This window comes from Ochotona curzoniae, unplaced genomic scaffold, assembly GCF_017591425.1.
Source record: "Ochotona curzoniae isolate NIBS_2020 unplaced genomic scaffold, NIBS_Ocur_1.0 contig_3255, whole genome shotgun sequence".
NCBI lineage: Eukaryota > Metazoa > Chordata > Mammalia > Lagomorpha > Ochotonidae > Ochotona > Ochotona curzoniae.
In genome coordinates, this window is record NW_024465777.1 from 3,651,902 (window position 1) to 3,677,681 (window position 25,780).

The 25,780-nt window shown below is 57.6% G+C and overlaps 1 protein-coding gene across 2 annotated transcripts; it reads left to right on the plus strand.

Annotated features, from left to right (window-relative positions):
* The first annotated feature begins 443 nt into the window (after window positions 1-443).
* On the plus strand, window positions 444-24,265 carry LDLRAP1 (low density lipoprotein receptor adaptor protein 1). Of its 2 annotated transcripts, none has more exons than XM_040979595.1 (9): window positions 444-614; window positions 8,607-8,749; window positions 9,259-9,371; window positions 11,305-11,419; window positions 16,014-16,086; window positions 16,383-16,469; window positions 17,609-17,739; window positions 19,107-19,141; window positions 20,736-24,265. In XM_040979595.1, exons 1-9 carry the CDS (start codon window positions 527-529, stop codon window positions 20,878-20,880), a joined length of 930 nt encoding a protein of 309 aa, XP_040835529.1. In that variant the 5' UTR covers window positions 444-526; the 3' UTR covers window positions 20,881-24,265. The 2 variants fall into 2 exon arrangements, with proteins under 2 accessions (XP_040835529.1, XP_040835530.1); XM_040979596.1 differs by lacking the exon at window positions 444-614 and adding an exon at window positions 6,274-7,525 and having other exon boundaries at window positions 8,181-8,749.
* Window positions 24,266-25,780: the final 1,515 nt, after the last annotated feature.

Here is a 25,780-nt window from a genome sequence, read left to right on the forward strand (position 1 = left end):
GACCCAGAAAAGGAAGACTGCCCGAGGCTACGCTGCAATCAAGGTCAGAAGCTCCGGCCTATGCCCTCACATGGTCTAGCAGGTGCCTGGGAGTCTGGGCACTGGGCTAGTCAGCTAATGTGCCCAGCTGGTCTTGCCCAGTCCCTTACAGCGTCCACTCTGTCCTGCAATCACTAGACAGCCCTCTCGGACTCCCAGGCCCTAAAGGGTGGGGAGCGGAACGAGGGAGGGAAAAGGGGGTGCCTTCGTCTAGGGCGGGGTGGTGCTGGTGGTGGTGGGAGGGGGAGCACAGCGCTGGAGCGGGCCGGGCCCCCGGGGGCGTGTCCGGGGGCGTGTCCCGGGCATGCACAGGGGCGTGTCCGGGGCGTGTCCCGCGGCCTCCGCCCCGCCCCCGGACGTGGCGGCGGGCGGGGCGGCGCGGGGAGGCGCGGGGAGGAGCGCGCCGCCCGCAGCCGCCTGGGCCGGCACAAAGTTTTTCCTGGCGGAGTTTTGGCGGCGGCAGCGGCGGCGGCAGGCGGAACGGGCCATGGACGCTCTCAAGTCTGCGGGGCGGGCACTGATCCGGAGCCCCAGCCTGGCCAAGCAGAGCTGGGGGGGAGGCGGCCGGCACCGCAGTGAGTGTGTGCGCGCCGGCCGGGCCAGGTCGGGCCGAGGCGCTGGCCTCCCGTGGGCGCCCGGAGTTCGGCCAAGTTGGGGCAGAGGCGGGGCCTGACCCGCGCTGGCGGCTCGGCGCGGCCCCTGCCCGGGCGGCAGGGCTGGTGGGTCGCCCGGGTCACGCTCCTGATCCCGGCTCCGATCCTGTGCGGCTGCGGTGGGGGGGAAAGGACAGGGCTGGGGAGGGGGCCGAGCGCGGGGTCCCCAGGTGGGTGCCGTGAGGGGTGGGCTTGCAGGTTCCGAGGGGAGAGCTGTGCGTCCTCCGGCCCCTTCCCACCCCGCCGCGCAGGACAGCGGGGAGGAGGCAGGAGCTCAAAGTGGGTGCCAGGGTTAAGGAGAAAGGTCGCCGGGGCTTGGGAAGGTGTCTGGTTTCCGCGCCTCTGCAGCTCCGCGGCGAGACAGCCCGCTGTCCCCTACCTTCCGTCCAACCCCAGGGTACCCTGACACCGCCCAGGTTTGAGCCGGAGGCGGCAGGTGCCCACTTGTCCCTGGAGGGTTCCTGGCGGCAAGGCTGGTGGTCGGGCTATTTCGGAAACCTGTTTTCGCGCACACCTTCCCCCTCGGGCTTCTCCGATCCCTGGGCGCCCCACGAGTGCCTGGCCCGCCGCCGCCTCCCCCGGGCGTCTGGGACGCAGGGAGGGGCCTCACCTGGCCTCCGTCTCGGGTTGCGCTTCGGAAACTCATCACCTGGCGCCTTCCCCGGAGGCCTGAGGAGCCGAGTCTGGGACTCGCCTCCCTGCTTGCCAGTGGCTTCCTGGGGTCAGTCACTGGGGTCCTCCCGGCTGGTGCGCAGCCTAGCCCGTGGGGGGCTCTCCCGTCTGTCCCGCCCACCTGGAGCTGCCGCCTGTACCCCACCAGGAAGCAACTCCAGGGGCTGCCTCCCCCTCCGCGGGCGTTGGCTGGTCCCAGGAGCGCCAGCGTGTCTGGGCCTGGGAGTTCGCCCTGCCCCTCCTCTTGCCCCCCGCTCTGCTGTGGCAGCTGTGGCTGCCTCCTAGCCCAGACTGGCCTTGGGAGCCAGGCAGTGCCTGCCGCGGAGGGTGGGGTCCCGGGATAGGCCATCTCCCATGCTCCACTCCCAAAATAGCCCCTTTCAAGCAGTCGGCAGTGTTTGACCAGGAATGCCTGGCTGTTCCAGGGTGGTGGGACCCTGCAGTTTCTTTTCCCCAAGGGTGCTGGAGAGCAGGTAGGTGGGGCAGTCCCCAGGCAGTCCTGGCTATGGAAGGAGGAGGCCTGGCAGCACCCGACCTCTGGGAAAGGAGGGGAGGCAACCTCTTAGGGGTACTAGGAGAGTTTTTGTTTTTTTTTTTTTTTGCATGCTCCAGGTTTGAGCAAGTCCTATGGCTTTCCCAAGCCTTAGTTTGCACATTAGTAAAATGGACATAAAGGAGAATCTAGATGATAACGGGCCCTTCCTAATTGCTGGCTTCCTTCTCTCCCACTCGGTGATGTGGTTGTGTGTGCTTTGGAGGGAATCATGAGCTTGCTGGGGCATGTTTTGGGGCTTAAAGAATGAGTCTCCTTCCCTCAGACCCCTCCCCATTTGCCTCTGTCCATTGCAGGTACCCGAAGTCCCCACCTCCTGCTTTCTGTGTGGAGTTAAGTGACATTGCCCTTGGCTCCAGGGCAGGGAGGGGAGAGATTAAGTGGTGACGCCCTCCATGATCTCATATGTTTCTGTAAGGAGCAAACCCATTTCAAAGCTGAAGGAACTGAGGCTCAGGGAAGTGCGGATGTAGTAGGCACTGAACTTGCATGAGGCAGAGCTTCCCCAAGACTCCAGGCCTGGGAACAGCAAGAGACAGGTCCTGGGGTGGTGGTCACAGGTTATGGAGGGAAGACCAGGGGTGTGTCTGGTGTCCGGGGTGTAGGCACACCATTATTCAGGTCTGGGACCCCACCAGCCTCACGGAATCGGGGGTAAACTTGGCTCTTGCCATCAGCTCTGACCTGCTGCTCTCCCTCCAGGGTCACAGTAGGGTGAGCACACGAGGCACATGCCCCCAGGCCTGCAGCTTCCCTGGTCTCACGCTGCACTGTTGGTACCCCAGGCCTCTGCACCACGCCTGACCTTGAACTGGGGCTCTGCCGCTCTTCTTGGGAATCCATAAGCATTCCGCCTCAGCCTCTGCCCAAGGAGTTTCCTGACTTCCGGCTGCCTGGACTGGTGGCCTCACCTTTGTCCCTTGGTCCCTTTCTTTCTCTCTCTTTTTTTAAGATTTACTTATTCTTACTGGAAAGGCAGCTATAGACAAGGGAGTGATGGAAAGATCTTCTGTCTACTGGTTCACTGTGCAAGTGGCCTCAGTGGCCACAGCTGAGCTGATCCAAAGCCAGGAGCCAGGAACTTTTTCCAGGTCTCCCATGAAGGTACAGGGTCCCAAGGCATTGGGCTGTCCCTAACTGCTTTTCCATGCTACAGGCAGGGAGCTGGATGGAAAGTGGAGCAGCCAGGACACAAACTAGAGGCCATATGGGATCCTGGCGCCTGTAAGGTGAGGACTTCAGCCACTAGGCTACCTCGCCGGTCCTTTTCTTTCTAAGTGTTCTGGGGTCATGCTGCCTCAGACTCCTTTGGGGGAAGGCCAGCATTGTGGTCCATGGATTAGTCCACACCTTGTGGTGCCAGTATCCCATATCGGAATGCCCGGTTCTGGCTGCCTGCTTTCCATTCAGCTCCCTGCCATGCACCTGCCCAGACCCTTGCCACCCACATGGGAAATCCAGAATGAGTTTTTGGCTTCAACCTGGACCAGCCCTGGCTGCTGCGTCTCTTTGTGGAGTGAACCAACAGGTGGAAGATCTCTTCATCCCTCCCCCTAGTAAATCTTTAAAGAAAACATGGATTCAGGTTCCGATAATGTTAATTCATGTTGTTAAGAGGGGAGAGAGGATCTATTCATTGAAAGTATCTACAGTGAAAGATAATATTTCTATATTTTTAAATTTTATTTGAGTAACAGTAAACTCCCAGACATCGATTCATTCTTTGAATGCCTGAGGTGGCTGGAACTGGGCCAGGTCAAAGCCGTTCACTGGGAACTTGATCCAGGTCTTGTACCTGGCTGGCAGGGACCCAACTTCTTGAGCCATCACCTGCATCCCAGGGCCTGCATTGGTAGGCAACTAGGGAGCTGGAGCTGGTAGTAAACCCCGCTAACTACAGTATGGAATGTGGGCACCTTAATCAGTGTCTGAACTACTAGGCCAAATGCCTGCCCGTGTGTGTGTGTGTGTGTGTGTGTGTGTGTGTGTTTCTTCCTTTCTTTTGAGAGAGCCAGCTCCCATCCTGCAATGCCTGGGACTGGAAACTCCATTCCTGTCTCCCCTGTAGGAACCCGGTCGCTTGAACCATTGCCATCACCTCCCAGGGTCTGTGCTGACACAGAGGTGGAATCAGGCAGGAATTGAACCCAGGATCTCTCATAGAGGTTGTAGGCATCTTAACTGGTACCTTAACTGTGGGCTAAACACCCACCTGGTGTAAATATCGAAACCGTACTCTTTACTGAGCGAGCTTTGACTGTGTGTGGCACTGATAATGGGAATCTCTGGAGACCAAATTGGGTCTTTCTGGTTAGAATTCATGCATCTGGCAGAGGAGGCAACTGAGTGACAAGGAAGCTGAGAAGTAGCAAGGCTGTGGGTGGTGGCAAGGCTGCAACCCAGTACCAAGGGGCGGAAGAGCCAGTGGGCCTACTGCCTCATACCAGCAGGTGTCTGAGTTGGAGTGTTTGGGAGCAGACACAGATCTGAGACCCCTGGACCTGACGTGAGGATGAAAGAGAGGAGAGGGTTGCTGGGAGAAGCTGCTGTTACACTGCTGACCACTGCGGGCGCTCTGGGAGGAAGGGCCAAGCCCTGAGAAGGGCAGTTCCTGGCTGCCGAGGTGCAGGTTGCTGGCCAGGACTAGCCTGATATCCCCAAACCATGCTGGCTGTGGCATCTCGATGAGCAGAGAACTTGGGCATCCTGGCAGGTTGTGGCCCAGAGGGCAGGAGGGTGGCCGGGGCAGCTCAGGGAACCTCTGGGAGAAGGACACAGAGCGAAGAACTCCGAGGAGCACCTCAGCCAGGGAGGTCTGCAGGTGCAGGAGATACAGCCCTGGCAGCCCAGGGAGGGCCACGTGGCCTCCAGGGGTCAGAGGTCACCGCTATGCGCACTCCTTTTGGGCAGCCCCTCCTGGAGTGATCCAGGACAAACCACTGTGTGACCTCTGCATTTTGTGGAAGGGGTGTGGTGGGCTCTGGGAGACAGCATGGAATTCAAATCCCCCTGCTTTCCTTTGGGAGCCACAACCGAGCTTGTCCATCTGTGAAATGGGAATGCTGATAGATTCTTACTGGCATTGCAGATGGCAGCCTAACCTGCTGCACCACAGTGCTGGCCCCAGGTCCCTAATTCAAAGTGGAAAAAACTGAGCCCCAGGGAGGATGAATGGATGAATGACTGACTGCGTAGCTAGGCTCCGATCAGTGGCTTATTTCTCCTGCACCATGCATGGAGATGCTTAGAAAGCAATCCCAACAGCTTCCACTTGTGGAATTTGTCAAGTGCTTTTTGCTCCCAGAGCCTGTCCTGGTGAGGCTTCTTTGGCCAATAAGGAGGCTGTAGTCCAGAGTGGCAGCCACCCTGTAGCCAGGTGTACCTGGGGCCTCTTTGGAGATGTGGTCACTGTGGTCATTGAGGCCGTTTCCCCGCCAGGCTGGGGGTGGCCAGAACCCAGACCCATTCAGAGGCAGCCCCAGGGCTAAGCTGTAGCGCTGGTATCCCAGACCCCATCCAGCTGGGGCAGCGGAAGGGGCCCAGGGCATCCTGCCTAGCCGTGACTCCTGGGTGGGAGGCCTTCACGGGAGAGTGAAGCAGGTTCTCAGCTCTAACTCAGCCTGGGCATATGGTCTGTCCCCAGCTAACTCCCACAGCAGGTCATCTGTAAAATTGCAAAGTGAAAATAGTGCAGTCATTACCCACCCTGGGGCCAAAAATAACTGGCAACGGAACTGGGCTGTGGAGTCAGCCTGTATGTGCCGGGCAGTGCGCCTGGGAAGAACGTAGAGCCCCAGGCAAGCGGCTGCAGCACCGCCTCCTGTCCAGGTGGCTGCGAGGCAGGCAGGGCAGGTTGGGTCAGGAGGCCTCTGTGTGTGTATCTCAGTTGAGCGTCCCAGTGCTGGCTTCTGCGGAGAGGATGTGGCCACAGAGGCCCCAGGGAGGGTGGCAGGGGTGGATCACGTGCCCAGATATGCAGCAGAGGGGACAGGTTCCCTCAAGGAAAAGAAGTGATGGGGTGAGGATGGGACAAGGAGGAGGACGTGACCAAGACCAGACAGCATAGGGGGCCCCTCTGCACCTGAGTCCAGACCAATGTGAATGGGGTGGGTCCTTCAGGGGCAGGTACCAGAGGTAGCTGCTGGATGGCTCATGAGGCACAGGATGAAAAGCAGCAGGTTTACACTCCAGAAAGGTGCGGCATCTGAAGCTGTAGTGCTGCGAGTGAAGCCGCTACCTGTAATGCTAGCACCTCATGTCCCAGGTTCAAGTCTCAGCTGCTCCACTTCTGACCCAGCTCTCTGCTTGTGCCAATTCATGCTTGGGCCCCTGTCATCCACATGGGTGACCCAGATGCGGCTTTGAGCTCCTGGCTTTGTATTGGCTCAGCCTTGTGAGCATGCTTTGTGTGTGTTCTTTTCTCTCATTACTCCAGTTGTTATCTTACCAAGGCCCCCAACGGCCCTGTTGGGGAGGGACCATGCTGTCATCTTGTAGGTGAGAAAGCAGACCCAGGGAGGTGGCTAACTGACTGGGCTCATGAAGCCACTGGGATGCCAGATCGATGCCCTTGCTTCTAGCCACTTGGCTGGACTGCCTCTGAAAAGGCTGTGGGAGGGACTGGAGTGTGGGGCTCTGAGCCCATGCAGAGTAGAAAGTATTTGTGGGTAGAAGCAGCCACAGGAGGCCGGGAGCTGGACAGCGAGCATCACCTGCCCCAGCAAGAGTTCCAGTGTGTGTGTGTGTGTGTGTGTGTGTGTCAGGTGTCGTGGGAGACACAGTCCCAGCAGAGATCACCTGTAGGGGATAGGAGCTGCGTGACCTAGCCCAGCTCCCAAGCCTCCCTAGCAGTCCCTCTGGAGGGCTTTGGACAGACAGTGTCTGAGGCTGACCAGGGGCTAATAGGCCCTAGGGAGGGTCAGGCCAGGGCAGGAGGAAGTGCAGAAAAATGCCAGGCATCTGAGAGGTCAGGAAGCCTGGAGGCTGTTTGGGGTAGTAGCAAAGGGAACACCAGTGACCTTGGATGCTTTGGCCATTTGGATCAGAAGGAGCGGAAGTGGCTTTGGAAGGGGGCCAGAAATGGGCTGAGCAGGAAGAAACGGGAGAGTGGGGACATACAGGCGGCGGAGGGATGAACAGGAGAGAGGGGACATGCCAGACGTCAGAAGGAGGATGTTTGCTGCAGGGCAGGAATGGGTAGAGATGAGCAAGGCCAACTGCCATTGATTGGCATTGCCTGCAGGGGACCATGTGTTGAGAAACAATCAGAGGCAAACAGAGCTGTGATCGATTAGCAATGTCTGCTCAGGACCTGGGGTGATGGCGCCTGTTGGGACCTCCGCAACCTTTCCAGCTTCCGCTGGTTTCAGGTTGTGCCGGTCTGAGACTCTTGGCCTTGGGTGTCAGGAAGACCTGATTCCAAGCTCCAGGCTCTTCTCCCTGGTGTTTGACCCAGATTAAGCCTCATGGAAAGGCAGTGTGGTTCCAATGTTCAAGACTTGGATCTTTTGAACTTCAGTGGCCTCATCTGTGAAATGGGAGTGAAGGTGCCACTTGCAAGGTGTCTGCAGGTATCCGAGTGGCGATCCCAGCGACAGCTCTGTCACTGGTGTGTGCTTGTCGTGTGTTAGTGCAGATGTACCCCAGTACTCATGGATCAGGGTCCCTATTGCCCCAGCACAGCACGGGGTAAGCCCCTGGGACCTGCTGGGTTTGGGGGAGGGTAGCAGATGCTTAACTGGGGCAGGCTTGTGGTTGATGGGATGAGCGGTGGACCACGTTGGGTTTTGGGATCATCTCATGTCAGGTGGAGGCCTGCAGATGATGCTGAGTTGGGATGGGTGGGCTCAGTCCTTTGCACGGCAAACACTCACCAAGCACTCAGCACTCGCCACGTGCCAGGCTCCTGGGACAGCTGGCCTCCGCCTTGTCGCCCCCTCAGCTCTTGGGGGGGGGGTGCAGCTGTCCATCTCCATCTGACCTCCCCTGCTCACGTACACTCTCACTTTACTTGTAGGAAACGGGTTCAGAGAGTGACAGCAGTTTGTTCACACGCTGCCCCTGGCTGTGGAGGAGGGAGGCAGAACCCCCAGAGGCCTAGGGCTGTGAGACAGGAGCTAGGAGGTGCAGCAAGTTCTGAGACTGGGCAGTGGGGCCTGTGGTGCCCCCTGCCCCAGCTCCAAGCTTCCCCTCCTGACAGTGCAGGAAGCCCGTGGCCCTGCCGGAACTGGGCAAGGCCCCATTCTTCAGCTTTTCTTGGATAGAGACCTCTCTCAGGCAGCAGTCTAGACGTCTGTTCCTGTAGGGAACAGGGGCCGATGGGATCCCTGGGAACTGTCCTCCTGGTGCCGCCTGGTGCTCCCAGCTGAGTGATGGCCGTGACAGCACCTTGTCCAGACCCCCGTGAGGACTGCGTCTCCTCCCACAACCCTGGGCTGCCTTGGGTGGGATGGGGTCATAGTGCCTCCCCAATCCCTTTGAGGACTGCTGAAAAGGTCATAGGTCACAGTTTCTTAAAACAGAATGTTCTGGAGAATGTTAAGCCTCTATTAAAAGTCACAACAATGGCAGTGGAGAGGGCCCCGGTGCCCCTCACTGGGTTTTGCTGGGGACAGCAGCTGGGCGCTGGGCTGGGTGAGGTCCCTACCCAGCAGGGCCGAAGATGTGTCCTATCCCATTCTCCCACGCAGAGCTGCCCGAGAACTGGACGGATACACGGGAGACGCTGCTGGAGGGCATGCTGTTCAGCCTCAAGTACCTGGGCATGACCCTGGTGGAGCAGCCCAAGGGTGAGGAGCTGTCAGCCGCTGCTGTCAAGAGGATTGTGGCCACGGTGAGCCCCCAGAGCAGAACGGGGCAGGAGCCGTGAGCCCCTGAACCTGGTCCTTCCCTGGAGTCCTGGGGTGTCAGGCAGAAGGGAGCCTTTCTTGGGGGTGGGGGAGGGCCAGTGCTCTTCCCTCCCACCCCTGGCAGCCCCCCTCCCCCCTGCTCAGCCTTAGCAGTGTTGTCACTCAGCTATTTGCACAGTGGCCTGAGAGATGACGAAACTCATCAGAGAGCAGGTTGTCCTTCCCCGGCTCCTCCGCGTGAGCCTGGGCGCTTCAAACTACCTCCCGTGATGGTCTCACAGCCCACGGGCAGGTGCAAGGGGTAAGGTGGAGAGTTCCAAGAGTCACCCTGTGGATGTTTGCAGCCGCTCAGTGCTTCCAGCTGTGTGAATTCAGGCACATCCCTGAGCTCAGGGTTCATTTCCTGCGGCACCACAGCCTCCTGAACCGAGGCCCTGGGGGTGGGTCCTGAGAGAGTTGCCTCTGACCACCCCCCCACCCTATCTGCTCCAAGGCCAAGGCCAGTGGGAAGAAGCTGCAGAAAGTGACTCTCAAGGTATCGCCTCGGGGCATCATCCTGACTGACCACCTCACTGACCAGCTCATTGAGAACGTGTCCATTTACAGGTAGGCTCCTGGGGGCAGCACTGGGTAGGGCTGGGCCCTGCCACTCTCACCCCTGCCAAATGGGTTGGGACCTGGTCCTACAGCTGACGCTAGCAGGAAGCACCAGGTCGCAGTTCCTGGCTACCGTGGTATAGTTGCCTTCGTAGTAGCAGGCAGCTGGGCCCTGAGCCAAGCCTGGATGCCCTGCCTACCCCACAGGGGCTGCTGAGTCAAGCTCTGAGCTGCTGAGTCACAGCCTTTTCCTGCTGCTGGGAAGGCAGCAGCTCAGCCCTGGACATCTGCTGCCCTCCCCAGTAGGTCTCCGGCTGAGGCTGGGACCTGGGATAGAGCACCTTGTCCCAGGAGTGCAGACTCCATCTTGGGGAGCCTCAGGCTGCTTCCCCTCTCCTCCTGCCTGGTTGGATGAAGGGGTTAAGAACTAGAAGGAGGAGCCTGGGTCTCTTGTACAGATGGAGAAGCTGAGGCTGTGAGAACAGCCTGAGGTTCCGTGGGGAAGAGGTGGCTGAGCTGGGATTGGGAGCCCCAGGCCAGAGCTCAGGCCAGCAGGTCCCTCTGTTGCATGGCCAGGGCTGGGCGTGGTGACAGCTGGTGGCTTCTCTCCAGTTAAGGAGTGTGGCCCAGCCCCCGCCAATAGAAACTTCCAGCCCAGGGAGGGGTGAAAAGGAGGCCTTCCTGGGGGTGGTGCCACTTTGTTAGGTGTTGAAAGATAGCTGGTTGATGGGTACCAAGGACCCAGGAATGTTTAGGCTGTGGGCATGGGGTCCTGGCACCCTCCCTCCACACACCTGGGATTCTCGTAATGCTGACCCCTGTGATGGAAGAGGGGCTGCGTCTGCAGAGTGCCGGTCCTGTGTCTGATTTGCCGGCTCTCCTCTGCTGGACTTTGTCTGATATGTGGGGATCAGGCAAGTGAGAACGCATAGCGTGCAGAGTGTGCCCAGGGTGCCCAGGCCATGCATGGAGACTGGGGCAGACAGTGTGGACCCGCCGGTCAAAACCCCTGTCAGATCACCACACATTCCTGCCCTGACTCCCGGCTCCTCCCCTGGCCACACCCTAGAGGAACTTGCTAGTGACTCCAGGCACCTGGCCCAGTGGGCCTGGGTCTCCTCCGTCATACGGACTGGGCACAGGTGGAGGAAGCAGTGTCCTGCTTCTGCATGCTGCCACTTGGCACAGACTTTAGGGGCAGCCTGGCCAGGCCTGTCACCGTGGAGTGCCATGGTCCAAACTCAGGTCCTGGCTCTGTCCCTTACTAGCTGTGTGGTCCTGGATCTTTTTCCTCAGTATTTCCATCTCGAATGGGGGAACAGGGAACTAATGTTAGAACCCATCCCCAAGGGCAGAATTAGAAGGAAGTGATGTCTAGAAGGCCCTTGACCCATGGCCTGGTATGTACTGAACTGTTGTGGAGGGAGAGGAAGTGAGAACTGTCCCTCCCTTTATTTGTTTATTTGTTTGTTTGAAAGAATGACAGAGAGATCATCCATCTGCTGGTCTACTCTATAGATGGGAGCCATGGTCAGGGCTGGGCCAGTTGAAAGTCAAGAGGTTCATCTGGATCTCCCACATGGCAGGGGCCCAACACTTGGGCTGCTGCTGTCCCAGGCATATCAGCAGGGAGCTAGATCAGAAGTGGAGTAGCTGGGACTCAAACCAGTGCCCTTATGGAATATTGGCAGTGGTTTTACCCACTGGGCCACAGTGCTAGCCCCTGGCCTTCAGTCTTTGCCACTCCCATGGCATCCCTCCTGTCTGGACTGGGTCCCTCCCTAGGAGATGACCTGGGATTCCAGTCTTGGCGACCAAGGCCCCGTCTCTGGAAGCTCACCCCAGGGGAGAGGGACTGCAGTCTCATGCCCCCTAGCACATCCCACAGGGGGCTGAGCCAGGGCTGGTCTGACAACATGTTTGCCTCCCACTTACCTTCCAGGATCTCGTATTGCACAGCAGACAAGGTGCACGACAAAGTGTTTGCATACATCGTCCAAAGCCAACACAGCGAGAACCTTGAGTGCCATGCCTTCCTCTGCACCAAGCGTAAGATGGTCAGTGTGAGGGCAGGGGGCTGGGAGTGGGGTGGGCTCTGGCCTGGCCTTGGCAGATTGCTCTGGGGCACCGTGTCGTGCCCAGATTTTGAGATCCTCAGAAATCACCAGGAGTCTGAAGTTGATCCAAGTGCACAAGGATGGTTTATTCAAGCTCAGCACATCCGAGCCTGGGTTCTTGGTTGAGAGCAGGCAGCTGGCAGACCGACACCCCTTACCGGAGTGTGGCCCCGAACAGCACATTCATAGGGTTTGTGTAGTGGCAGTCCACAATAGCCTGCAAGGTGAGGGGAAATATCACACATTCCCTACCTATCTCAGCTGGACATGGAGGCCAGCCATGCCTCCAGCAACTAAGGGAAGCACCCACTGAATTACTTGGAGCCACCTGTGAGATAACCAGACTTAGGTGGGCCTTAATTGGAACCCATGAGTGCTAAAGGTCATATAGGCCGTTTGGCCTGCAAGCTCACACAGTTTCTTAGTAGCAATGAGCCATGAACAAATGGTGGGGATTTTGATACCGAGGCTCTTCACCTGCCTGCAGAATCCAAAGGTAACCATCACTTATATAGAAGGGAAATCTATGGGAATCACAGGTGGGTACTAGGAACTGTGTTAAGGCTAGAGCCAGGGTGGGCACGTGGCAGGGCGCCGCTGCAGCCTGCTTCTCCCACAGCACCGTCGGGGTAGAGGGTACTTAGAGGAGTCAGTGTGGGTGGTAGATGAGGGCCTTGCAGGGTCACTCCTCAGAGGTGACAGTAGAGGCACAAGAGCACCCCTCCATCCCAGTCCTGGCCCAAGGTGGGCCTGTGGGGCCAGAACAAGGAGGGAGTGACCTCTGGGGCACCTGCTCCCTGCCCGCTGCAGCCTGGGCTGTGATGTCATGGTGAATTGTCACAGTGACGCTGCCAGACCTGCCCTGTCTCAGTCCCCATTGAGCATGTTATTTTTAGGGACACTCCCTGGCTCCCGGTGACGCTGAAGGTGACTCGCAGTGCATGGGGCCGGGTAGGCCTTAGACTGCCGTTTCCTCCCTTCCCTGCACATCTCAGGGCCCAGAGCTCTTCATCCTGCTTCCCTGCTGTTAGAAACCATACTGGCTCCTGGACATTGAACTTGGCAAAGGAGCCAGGACAGGCTACATTTGCTGTTGAAATGCTTATTTCTGAGGCCCCTGAGATCACAACCTGTCCCAAGCACACATGTTCCTGGCATGTGACAGCCACTCTGATGGCCCCAGGCTTCCTCTGGTCATTGGCTGAGTGTCCTCTGGTGGCTGGGAGAAGTGGCCAGAGACTTATGGCTTACAGCAACATACGAGTTCTGCAGGTCACAAGGGCCACAGGGCTGTGGTTTTGCCAGAAGTGCTTGGAGAGAATCATTCCCCTCTGTCTTCCTGGGGCCTCCTGGGCTCCTGGCAGTGTTGTAGCTTGTCTCTGATGTCCCTCTCGATGTCAGGGCCCCTGCAGTGATAGGAGCCCCAGGGTGGTGAGATCATCCCTGTGTCAGAGCCCTGTGGTGTGGGTGGCACAGGTGACAGGGGTGGGGCACTTGGAAGGGTGGGCCCGGGTCTGAATGTGCTATGTGAGTTGAGGTGAGCTGCTCTCCTGGGCTGCTGGCCAGCCAGCCCAGTCAGTGACCAGCCCAGCAGGGTCCTCCGAGAGTTCCCATGTTCTTTGGTTCACCTGGTTTTTTTCCTGCGGACTCTTGTCACCAGCCATTCACCAGGGTCCTGCAATAGTCCGGGGGTCTCTTCTACTCTGGCCATACCTTCAGAAGACTTGCTAATGATCCCAGGGTATAATGGCTCTGGTGATGGCCTTGTCCCCAGTGACAGCGACTCTTGGCCTTGTCTCTTAGGAGGCTGCCCAGGCTTAAAATACAAACTCATCAGTCCCTCATTGTTCCTCTCTTCTTCCCCTATGATCTCAGTGCGTGCAGGGCAGGGCCTGCCGGCCCACAGCCCTCACTCCCTCCAAGTTTGGGACACTGGCTGCCAGGGGCATGGCTAGAGGTAGCAGCTTTCTTCAGCCTGGGATGAGGTGGGGCTCAGGGAGTAAGAGAAAGATAGAGATGCTCAGTGGTTCATAGGATGGCCTGGCCTGGCCAGAGGCCTGCTTACAGGCCGGAGTGCAGCCAGGGCCAGGAGGGCGGTCCCCGGGGAAGCAGCCATGCACAGCCAGGCTGTGATAGGGCCATGGGGAGGGCTCTGACTCTCCTTTGTCTTATCGCTTCTGTCTGTGGCGAGGCTCTGCTGGCTTCCCCTTTACGGGTGCCCTTGGCCACCTGCCCTCTCCCTCTGGGCCCCTGAGGCCCCCTTTCCCCCACCCGGAGACAGTTCCCTGCCCAAGGCCCTGGCTCTGCTCTCACCAGCCCTGACTGGAAGCTGACATTCTCCAGTTTGCTCGCCATTTCCAGTGAGATGAAATGGGAGCCTCGGGTTCTTCAGCCACCTGCTTGCTGACAGTTGCCTCCCAGAGGTGGGAAGGGCTGGAAGGGTCAGCTGCAAGCTGGAGGTGAGGAATTGGCAGGAGCTCAGTTGCCCCTCCACCCGGCCGTTTTGAATCATGCTTTGAAGGGCGGGTTGTAAGAAGGGGTTTGCCAGCCGGTGTGAGCGTGTAGGTTCCCAGGGCCGTGGAACAGGTGCAGCGGCTAGAAGCAACAAAGATGGCTTTATTTGCACTCAGGGCTGATGGTGGGGCTGTTCCCCCACCAGGCTGTCTGCATTCCTGGGTAGTCCTCATGTGAGAATTCTGGGCCATCAGGACTGCCAGGGGGTATGTGGCACCTGGACCCTGAGTGACCAGTCCTCCTCTGAGGGCTTAGCAGCCTGCTTAAGTGGGTGCAAGACAGAGACCCCAAACTGGACAGAGGAAGGCCTGGTCGGGGAAACCAGTGAGGCTCACAAAGCCTGGGGCACTCAGAGGTGACCCAGGCTCCTGCCTGGAGATTGGAGGAAGGAGGGGGTCAGCCTGCGCAAGTGGTCCCTCCTCCATTAAGCGCTGGTGCCAGGGTCCAGCAGCCACCCCAGGAAGTGGGCCCAGCCTCGTCCGATCCCTCCCAGTCTCTAACCTGCCTGGCTCGCAGCCACCTGCCCACATCTGGCTCTGTGGTGAGCTTTGGTTTGACTTAGATTACAGCTCAGGACACAGGGCAAAGGGGAGGGAGTAGATGCAAATAAACCAGAGTTTTATGCAAAAGCTGCTGAGACTTGTGTCCCCACATTTCCTGCAGACAAAAATAATGGTGTTTCCACGTCGCTGCCACCTTAGATGACCAGCCCTTTGTTGCATGTATAGCGATCTGACTTGGGCCGGTAATTAGCCCATATTTTTAGTTCATGGGCAATTCTCAATGGTAACCGGGTCTATTAAACTTGATTCAGACGTGACAGCTTAAATTGTAAACAGCTGTGAAGAGTTTCATACTTAATTACCATATTTAAGTTTTGCCATAAAGCACCCATGCTTCCATCAAAAATGTAAATGACGGAGACATTCAAATGAGATTTTGTACTTCGAGAAGTTTAATTGGCACAGATCAGTCAGCTTGTTTAGGGATCTTAATTTTTTTTTTTTTTTTTTTTTTTTTGGAAAAGAGTTTTCAAGGCAATGGCCACAGGATTCATTTCTCAATTAAGCTGAGTGTCGTTTGGTGGAGGAAACCTTACTGGGCCAGGGCTGGGCAGGCCTGGACTGGTGTCCTGGGCAGGGTCTGGTGCTCTCCGACCTCAGTGAGGGGTCTTGGAAGGAAGTTGATGTGTCCAACCACAGCCATGAGCCACAGGGCTTCCACTCGGTGCTAGTTCCTGGCCTGAAATGGCAGAGAAAGGAAGGTGTGGGGAGGAGTGTGGGCAGGACCTGGCCTTGGCCTGTCCTTGGTCCTGTTTCTGGGAGGTGTGGAGGGATGGATCCTGAAGAGAGAAGTGGCCAGAGCTGGAGGAGCCAGTGCTGCTGACAGGAGAGAGTCGGGGAAGTATGAATCGGAATGAGAGGGGTGGAGGGGGATCTCGGGGCAGTTCCTCCTAACACAGAGTTCCCAACGCTCCCTGAGCCCTGGCTGCTAACCAAAGCCATGTCTGCTCTCACTGTGGCCCAGTGGCCCAGTGACCCAGTGACGGACCCCTCCATGCCTGCATGGTCCTAGCCAGGGTCTGGTCTTGCAGCCCTGTCTCTTTTCAAGTCTGGCTTTTCTGTTTTCCAACAACAACAAAAGGTGATGGGGCTAAGGTAGTGTGTTAAGTCCCCAGGTGATTAGGAAGAGCTTCGGGAAGGAAGCAAGCCCTCTCCCTCCCCCCTCCACCGCCAGTTTGTGGAATTTGGGGAAAGCTGGAGGGGTAGGGGAGTGTGGAGGTGAGCAGCCATTGGAATGAGGAAAGCTGGCCAGACAGTGGTGGGTGGCAGAGATGGGGCCCCAGCGCTCTCTACGCGGGAGTGGCTGCCCTAGCCTGGGGGCTGTGGTGAGCTGGGACTGGGAGAGTGAGGGTCTGGGAGGGGGGCTGCCTGGGGTGGAGCCAGCAGGAGCAGCAGGGCCTGCTCCCAGGCTTCCAGTTCTGACATACCCCTCCCTGTTCCCTCTTTCTGTCTGGCAGGCGCAGGCTGTCACCCTGACTGTAGCCCAGGCCTTCAAAGTCGCCTTCGAGTTTTGGCAGGTGTCTAAGGAAGGTGAGTATGTTTCATGAACTGAGAGAGGGCAGGGGGGGCAGGTCAAGACCCTGGAGTTGGACCTGGCCTACCTCCTGGTGTAGTCCCCTGTCTGACCTGAGATTTTGAGTGTGGCCCCGTGTGAACCTCATTTTTCCCCTTGGAGGAATGGCAGCAGCTGTGCGATGCTGCCTGTCCACGCTGGGGATGGTCCAGTGGCTTCTGCAAAGTTTCCTGATGTGGGCCTCTGCCTGGTGACTGCTGGAAACATCGTGCCAGGGCCTGAGGCTCTTGCGTGTTGTACTTTGGTCCCACAGAGAAAGAGAAGAGGGAGAAAGCCAGCCAGGAGGCGGCAGACATCCTGGGGGCACGCCGGGAGAGCGCCCCCTCGTCGCTGAAGAACCGTGAGTTCTGGGCTCTTTGCTGGGATTGCGGAGGGACCGCAGAACAGGAGCTGACCACGGCAGCTCGGGACCTTGGCCTCATCCCCAGGGCCCCGCTTTCCTGTGCCTGCGGCAGACTCCTGGCTTTTAACACATATCTGCCGTAGGTGTGTTAGTACGGACTAGATGGGTAGGGCTGGGAGTACGGATCCCTCAAGTTGCTGCAAAGCCTTTCAGCTGTATCCCTGTGCAAATACCTGAACTCAGCTGCCCCACCTCAGGGGTCAGCTCCAGGATGCCCACCGATGTAAGGCTGAAAGCGCTCTGGTGAAGGAGCTCACCCATGTCTGCTTCCGTACTGCGGATGGCCTCTGGTTACTTCCAACACCTGCTCCCAGGGTGTCAGGGAGGGAATGAGGACCGGGAAGAGCCTGTGAGTGCTCAGGACCAGGGCCGTGGCTCTCTGGAATAATTTTGGCTGAGGCTGGTTGAATCTGAGGCCATGTGGCTTGCGGTTTCGGAAGACAAGTATGTCTGCTTCTATCATCACACTCTGCGTCCTGTGCTCACTTGCCAAACGTTTTTATTTTGAAAATTTATTTCTTTGCTTGTTTGAAAGGCAGAACAACAAAGTGTGAGGGGCGTGGGCAGTCTTCCATCTACTAGTTCATTTCCCAAATAGCGACAACAGCCAGAACAGGGCCAAGTTGAAACAAGCAACCTGGAACTCCATCCGGGGCTCCCAGGCGCATGGCAGGGGCCCAGGTCCTTGGGCCACCTTCCACTGCCTTTCCAGGCACATCAGCAAGGAGCTGTATTGGAAGCAGAGCAGCACCAATATGAGATGCTGATGTCACAACTGGCAACTTAAACCCTCCGTGTCATAGCATTGGACCCTCTCTTGACAACCTTAAGTTATGAAAAATAAATGTTTCAGTCTGCACACTTGGGGGGACAGTTCTCTGTCCCGCTGCTGCACAGAAGGAACCAGGGTGTGCTTCTGGGGCCTCTGGGTGATAGGTCTGGGGAAGGATATATCTGAGAAGGGATTTAGGACCAGAGCAGCCTGGGGTGGGGGGTGTGCTCCTGGACGTGGTGGGCGTTGGGGCTGAGAGAAAGGGACTCATTGCCCACTGACACCAAACTGGACCCTGCCATAGCGGTTGCCACCGGAAACCTGCTGGACTTGGAAGAGACGGCCAAAGCCCCGCTGTCCACGGTCAGCGCCAACACCGTGCATGCAGGCGACGCTCCGCGGCCTCAGGCCTTGAGCAGCAGTGGTGTTATCTGGGTGAGTGGCTTGGGGACCCCACAGGGACCCTGGGAGCCTGGACCTGGTCCCTGGACAAGCCTCAGGCTGCTCAGAATCCAGGCCCTGGCGTAGTGACCGTCAGGCCCAGAGGCGGGGGAGAACAATGTCCCCTTTGAACCCAGGGCTGTGTCCCTGGCAGGCCTGGCTCCCGGCTCAGCTGTCTCTGCACAATGGCCGGACTCTTGGCCTGAGCATCCCTGCTGCTGCCCACCGCGACCCAGCCAAAGGCTCCCTTGTTCTCAGTGCGGCACAGTTTGCGCCTGGTCCCACTCCTCCTCAGCTGTCTGAATGGGGAGCCCAGACGTGGCCCCCAAGGCTCCCTGGGCCTCGGGCCGAGTCCCCTGGCCTCTCACCTCACTGAGGATGATGACCTTGGTACACAGCCTGCTGTGGAAACCTCAATTGTTCTATTTTTAAGGATAGGTTTATTCACTTGAAAGGCATAGTTGTAGAGAAAGAGATCTTCCATCCACTGGTTCACTCCCCCAAATAGCCACAACGCCACAGCTGGGCTCAGAATGAAGCCAGAAACCAGGAGCTTCTTCCAGGTCTCCTACCTGGGGGAAGGGGCCCCAGCACATGGGCCATCCTCTGCTGCTTTCCCAGGCCATAATGAGGAACTGGGTGGGAAGTGGAACAGCCAGGACGTTAATGGATGTCCATGCAGAATGCCAGCATTGTAAGCAGCAGCTCCATGTGCTGTGCTACAGCACCAACCCCCTGTCTTTTGAATTTTGGTTTTATGCTTGGAAGTTCCTTCCAGCTGTTAGAAAGGCAGTGCAAGAGAATTCCTGTCCGCCGTGCGCCCAGATTCCCCGAATGTCGGTCTCCCACAGCCACAGGGCAGCATCACCTGGGATGTCGGTGCCTGCGGGCTGCCATGGCGTAACCCACAGCATCTGCTGCCCTGGCTGGGACCCAGAGCAGAACAGAGCCTCCCTTGCCTTATCGCCTGCACTACTGAACAGCTGTCCAGGAACCTCCATCCCTCCTGCCTGCATCTTCCCCCTGGCCGTGAGCTTCCCGGGATCTGGTTTGACCTCTGCTGGTGGATGAGAGCAGGAAAGCCTCCTCCTGCAGTCTCTTCTCTCAGGGTCTGACACCACCAGCACCTTCATTTACCACCCCCGCCCCTCCCGGCAAAGCCGAGGCACAGAGAGGGGCTGGCCAGACAGGCAGCAGGGGTGGTGGAAGTGGGGAACTGGGGCTTGAACCCCCTTAGGCTCCAGTTCTGGGGAGGGGAGGGCAGCAGGCCTGTGGCTCCTGGCCACCGCCCTGGACCTCGCTTCCCAGAGCGAGGTACCCCTGCAACCAGAGTCCTCACCTGTGGCTTTCTTCTCCCCAAGGAACTGGATGACGGCCTGGATGAAGCATTCTCAAGGTAATGTCTGCTGGGACCCTTGTGCTTGTCCTGGCCTCTGTGCGCTGGCCTTGCCGCCCTTTCTCCCTGGGGCGCCTGTCATGAGCTGCCCAGACAACCTCTGAGTGGGAATCCTGTCTCTCCACTTGCATACCCCCAGGCACAGGGAGCTCACCCTTAAGGGGAGGGACAGGGTCAGTCCTGTCTTCTTGGAAGCTCCTGCTGTGGAGTCAAGGGCTATCCAGGTGGCTACTGTGCTGCAGTCTGAGCTGAACTCTGCACAGTCAATGATTGCCTCCTAACCCAGCAATGCCCTGGGACCTTGGCTGTTGAGGGCTCTGGGATCTGCTAGGGCAAGCATCATAAGAGAGGCACGTGGCAGGTGTTGCTTCGTAAACCCCATAAGCCAGGTGGTGCTTTCCCACTTCCCGGGGTACCACCTTGTGGCTGTGGCCACCAAGAAGGCTGCAGCCATAGGAGGTCTCCTTTCCCCCACAGGGGTCTTCAGCAGTGCCCGCCTCCCATAGTTGGGATTCTACTTGGGGTTGGGCTGTGGCCCTCCTGGGAGGAGCAGAGCCAGGGGGCTGGGCCCCTTGCCTCTCCTCCTTGTCTTCCTTGCCTAACTCCCCTTTGATCTAGCTCCAGGCAAGATGACCTGGGTGGTACAGATAGGCTTGTCCTGCCTTACCAGTTTCACTGGCTGGCTGCAATCCCCTGGCTTGAGGAAAATCTCCCATTTTGCTTTTTCCAGATTATTCAAGTGTCATGTGCCCTTTATTAGCGATTTCAAAACCCAGCAAAGCATTCAACGGAAAATAGCACCATCCCATGGTTCCCCCGCCCAGATTTCTAAGCTCAGTCCTTGCTAATCCTGTGCAAATACATGGCTGTGCATTGGTCAGCCTGGGGCTTCTGGCATCCCCTTCACATCCACGGCCCAGAGGCACCTCCCAGGAAGTACTTTGCTTGTCCACTGACCCTCGGCCTCCAGGGTGTGAGCTGGACTTGGCCTGACTCTCCCCTGTGCTTCTGCACATCCGAGACCCTTTTTCAATTCATTTTGTACTTTAAAAATTTTTGTTTATTTTCATTAGAGAGGCAGACAGAGATCTTTAATCCCCACAGATCTACTGCCCAAATGCCCACAACACCTGGGGGCTGGGCTAGGCCAAAGCCAGGAGTCCAAAATGCTACCTGAGTCTCCCAGGTAGATCGCAGGAACTCAGGTGCTGGAGCCATCTTCTGCTGCCTCTCTCCCACATGCATGTGAGCAGGAAGCTGGATCAGAAGTGGGATAAGCAGGACTTCAGCCCAGGCGTTTGGATGCGGGGGAGACATCCCAAGCAGTGACTTAAACCCTGCATGCAGCAGCCCATCCCCCTTAGGTTTAGTCTTCCCCTCCAGCCCAGCCCTTCTCTTTCCCAGCCATTCCCTGACACAGCCATGGTACAACATGGGTGCATTCAACCCTGCTTCAAGCCCTCTGCTTAGCTGGGCCATGCAGGGGAGTCTCCTGTCCCCTGACATTCTGGCCTTTGTCCTGCAGTTCTGTGTCTTGCCACCTTCCCACTCAGACCCTGCTGGGATGCCCAGCTCATATGATTCTTCCTTGCAGGCTGGCCCAGTCACGGACAAATCCTCAGGTGCTGGACACCGGCTTGACAGTGCAGGACATCCACTATGCTCAGTGCCTGTCACCTGTTGACTGGGACAAGCCTGACAGCAGCGGCCCTGAGCAGGACGATGTCTTCACTTTCTGAGAGCCCCAGGAGGACATGACCAGCCCTAAACACGTGATGGACCAAAGCTGCCACGGCAGGGGAGTCAGCTCTGATGCCAGCCGGCCCAGCCCCTCCAGTCCACAGCACCAGCAGCCCGTGGATCAAAGCCGCAGCCAGCCAAGTGGAGGGAGAGAGTTTTTTTTAACCTGCTCTTGCTCTCAGAACTGAGAGATGCCTGGAATATTTATTCAGTGACTCGCGGTTTGTGCTGGGAAGCCGGTTTTGCATCAGGCGTGGCTGCCACTGATCCCTCCCAGTGCAGGGACCAGTCCACTCTGCCCGAGCAGGCCACCCTAATCAGGGTGTCAGGACCATGACCAAAGCATTCCTTGTCCCCTCTCTTCTTTCCAAGGAACCTGAATTTCCCTGGAGGTCGGGTTCCCGTCATCTTTGAGGCACAGGAGTACACCCCCAGCCTCTACAGAGAGCTGGGACCCCTTGCCCCCAGGGCCCTTGCAGATAGAGGGAACCCCCCCACCCCCGACCAAAGATGGCCCCCCCCCCAGCCCAGCACTTTAAAAGTACGCATGGTGCTTGCACCCAGGGCTGCCTTGTGGAACTGGGTTGAACAGAGCTTTCCTTCCTGCCCTGCCTCTGGAAGAGGGGCCCCTTGCTCAGGGCCCTGGGACTCAGTGTGCCCAGTTGCCTGGCTGCCCAGCAGCCCTGGCAGGATGCCGGTCACTGCCTTCCCATTGGATGATGCTGCACCTCCTTCTCTCGTGTCTGTCATGTCCGAGCTCCCTCCCTGGGTCCAAGTGTGAAACCTCACACCTGCCTGCCTCCAGAGGGACCTCTGGCCTGTTTTACAGGTGAGGAAACTGAGGCTGCATGCATGGAAGGGGTCAGGAGTCGAGCCCCAAGCTGAAGCCAAAGCTGCCTCTTCCCACTGCCGCTGCTGCCTCTCCCTGCTCACACTGCCTTTTTTTTTTTCCCTCCCTTTTTCTTTTCTAGCTTTGTTGTCCTCCCGGGAACCAAAAAACCCCAGCTATTTTCTGACCAAAATGTGTTTCATAACAGACCATCTGGTGCCTTTCCACTCAAAACTGGCAGGAGCCCACATGCCCGGCGAGCCGTCTCGCTGCTGATTGCCGTGGCAGTGCAAGTGTCTAAAGTCAGCTAACCCAGAGGGTGGAACAAAATCCAACTCCACGAGCAATGCACAGTTCTCTTTCCTATTGCCGCCACCCCGGCTTGGGCACACTGACAGCCATCTGCCCCCTGGAACCTCTCTTCCTGGTCTCTGACCCCGGGCACTGCCGGGAGCCCCATTTCCATCCGGTGGCGCCTCCCAGTGGCCTGGCCTGTGGGAGCGGTTGACAGCAGCCCCAGGGGAAGCAGAGTTTGGGAGAATCTGCTTCTGTTGAGTGGAGTGCGCAATGGCACACAGGCTGGGGACTTCTGGACCCGTCCCAGCTCCTCGGACCCAGCTCCCATGCTGACCTCCCAGGAGCCACCTCTGTGTTTGCTGTGAGGATGCAGAGATGGATGAGAACCTGGCCATCTTGGGCACGAGGGGGCCTAAAGAAAATGGCAGGTACACGCAGGACCTTCAGCCCAGTCTCCTGCCACTGCCGCCCACATGAGTGCAAGCACGTCTCATGCTTTACTCTGCCATGGTGTAAGGGAAGTCCTAATGAGGACAAAACCAAATAATAAACATTCTGTTTTAGAACTTCGGGCGGTGTTTGATGGGCTGGTGGGAGGGTGGTGCCCAGTGGCCACTGCCCTTTGCTGCTAGGTGGGAGCAAAAGTGACCACAGGCCTGGGCGGGCCAGCAAGCCTGCTACAGCACCACCCAAGGGAGGTTCGTGGGTTTAGCCTTGGTTTGTGGCCCAGTGGGGCCCTCCCAGAGGATGGGCGGGTATGCGATGAAGTCATTCCCGGAGGCCACATCTGTCAGCCAGTTAAGCAGCACTGAGCAGGCCGAACTCCGTGGGTCCCAGGGAGGATGTCACATTCTCCAGTGGATCCGTGACGCTTTTGCCTCCCGCCAGCTGTATGCAGGCAGGGCCCCCAGGCTGCGTGGCTCTTGGGGTTGGGGGCGTATGTTTCCCTGACTTGGGAGATCTTAGTCCAGCTCTAGTTCTGCAGTGGGGTTGGCCACATCTTTTCCTAGAGTCTCAGTTTTGTCACCTGTGACTAGGGTGTAGGTGAGTGTGATTGCCACGGTGATAAGGGGCATACTCAGATAGCCCCAAGGTGAACTCAGATCCGGAAGTGGTTTGGACCACATGCTGCCACTGCCTAGGCTGTTGCCCTTTGCGAAATGGTGGTGAATTCAAAGTTCAGTGCCCAGTTGAGTGAGCTTCCTGTGCTGCCTGGGGTGCAAGGGCACACAGCAAGCGGGCAGTCCTCATTCTGTGGGCTGCCACTGCCTCCTGGGAGCCCGGCCTTAAAGGAAGGCCTGGTGACCTCAGGCCACTGCCCATGGTTGCCCTGAACCTCAGAACGGCTGTACCGTGGGGGTCTCTTTGTCCCTTTCAAAGCCATATTTAAAGTGTCGGGAGCCCAGAGGAAGCTCTCTGATGTTGGCCACCAAGGACTCTGATCGTAGAAGGCTAAGAAATGTCTCCTTTCTTTTTCCTCCCTAATCTGAAGAGACACCCAACAAGTTTGCCTTTCGGTTTAAATTTGGCCGATGGCTTTGGTCTCTGGAAGTCACGCATCAGGAGCAAGAGCTGTTTCTCACTTTTGAGATGACTTTCAGCCTCACAGGTGGATGTCAAAATCTTGTCTCCCAAAGAAGTTTGAGCCTAGCCCTCCCCACTGCCCCCGGACTTTCCGGTAGCTCTGACCTGGGGCTCATTCGGCAGCCCAGCTTCCCTCCTTTGTACACGTCCCTCCAGAGTGCAACAGACATCCTGTTTGTTTACTAAGGAAATAACCCTTGGTCTTTGTCCTTCATGGCTAACATCAGCAAAACTAGTCCTCGAGGCTGGGTCCTGGTTGGCTGATCCCTGCCCCATTTTCTAGATTGGGCAACTTGAAGGTCCGAGTAGCTCAACCAGTTGACCAAAGTCTCACAGGAGGTGGGCCTGGGATTTGAATTTGGGTCTGTATGAACCACCGAGCCCCTCCTTGCAGAGCACAAGACAGGCAGTCCCAGCTGCCCACAACCCACTTTGCCCGAACAGCAGCTCCAGCCGTGGGCAGCCCCAGGAGCTGCCAGTTCAGGGCTCTGGACACAGGCAGCAGCTGGAGCAAACCTTTCCCACTCTTCCCAGGCCCTTCCCCTTCAGGGCTGCTACCCTGAACAGGCCCCATTGGAAAGCTCAGCAGGGCCACAGCTCATCCTCTTGGGCCCCCGTCCTACCCCCGCACCGTTGCCCAGCCTTCCGCTAGGTCCCTGAGTGCGCTTTGGAGACACTCCAGAAGGACTTCTGTGGAGTGGGTGAGGAGGCTGCAGCCTCACATTAGGCTGCTGCATGATAACTATGCTATGGGTAAGTGCTGTGAACCCATTTTCTAGACAAGCATACTGAGGCCACAGAGATGAGTATATGATCTCCCAGCCTCACAGAGCTGCCAAGCAGCAGACCTGGGATTCAGAGTCCCTGGGGGTGATCCTGCCCTTCTGCAGGCACATTTGGGGGCCACTGTGATCTCCCTGGGGGAGGAACTTCTGAGCCCTGCATAGAGAAACCTTCGCCAGCTAGCCCGCACAAGATTGCTAGATCAGACATGGGCTGTGTCCTAAGTCTTGTTGCCAGGCAGCAACTCCGTCCACACCTGCTGAGCCCGAGCATGGCCCACCTCCAGGTAGCTGAGGCGTAGCTGCCCTTGACTCCTGCATGGTCCAGAGGTGGTGGGTCATGGAGCCCTGGAAAGCTCTGGGCATGAGCTGGATTTGCACCATACCAGCAGCCTCCCAGGAGCGCAGAATGTTCCAGACGGGCCTTGAAGGAAGGGTGGAAAAGTTGGAGACCGCCTTGCTAGCCTGGCAGGTAGGTGAGGCCAAGGCCTGTGTCGGAGTCACGCCATGATTTCTGTGCCGAGCATGGTGCAGCATGGCATTCAGTCCACCACACAGTGCATCCAGCAGGGGAAGAACCTGCTGAAAGTTCCACTTGGCTTGTCACACCCTGGCTCGCCCTGGGCCTAGGTGCTGTGGGTCTCTTGCTCAAGCCAGCAACCTTGGTGGTGCCTGGTTTGGCAAAAGCATGTGGCCCGTGCCTTCGTCCTGACCAACAGTCTTGCTTTTTCAAAGCCAGAGCCCCATGTGTTAGTGCTAGCAGAGGCCGCAAAGATCTCCCAGCACCACTCTGTTAGGGTTGCTGTCCACAACACCCTGTCTGGTGGTCTGTCCACCTCGCAGAAGGAAGATGCCCTTTTCTGGGCTCTCTGGTAAGGTGTACATGGCCCACTGGGAAGTGAGAGCATACTGGGCCTGTGCAGTGGGTGTGAATTACACGAAGGTGTGAAGAGAACAGCAACTCTGTTTGGCAAGGCCACAAGGAGCTTCAAGCTGTATGGCAGGGTCTAGTGGATGTCTCTCCAACCATCTCAACACAGTCTCACCCCCTTCGCATGGACACTCAACCACCCCACTGATTTTGTAGTCTATTGAGGCATTGTTTGCACCTGTTAGATGGTTTTTGCAACCAAGGTGAGTCTGGGAGTTAATGTTGCTGATAATGTTTTGGGGAATAGGCCTTTAACAGTTTGCGCACAGGAGTACAATTAAGCCCATGCCATTTCTGGACACCGTATTGTATACCTACCCATTGCCCCAGAATCTGGCCCAGACATGTAGCATGCCTTCTGGAAATGGCTTGGTAAGTATCCTAAAAATTAATGGAAGCGATGGGAGTATGAGCTGAAACTGCTTTGGCAATAAATACTGTAACTGTGACCTTAAAGGTTAGCTTGTCCTTGCAAC

What these genes read in the sequence shown, in the direction of transcription:
- LDLRAP1 (XM_040979595.1), top strand. Translation starts at nt 527, where the DNA reads ATGGACGCTCTCAAGTCTGCGGGGCGGGCACTGATCCGGAGCCCCAGC. An exon ending in GAGAACGTGTCCATTTACAG is followed by an intron (nt 9,372 to 11,304) that starts GTAGGCTCCTGG and finishes CTTACCTTCCAG; the next exon opens with GATCTCGTATTGCACAGCAG. An exon ending in CCCCTCGTCGCTGAAGAACC is followed by an intron (nt 16,470 to 17,608) that starts GTGAGTTCTGGG and finishes ACCCTGCCATAG; the next exon opens with CGGTTGCCACCGGAAACCTG.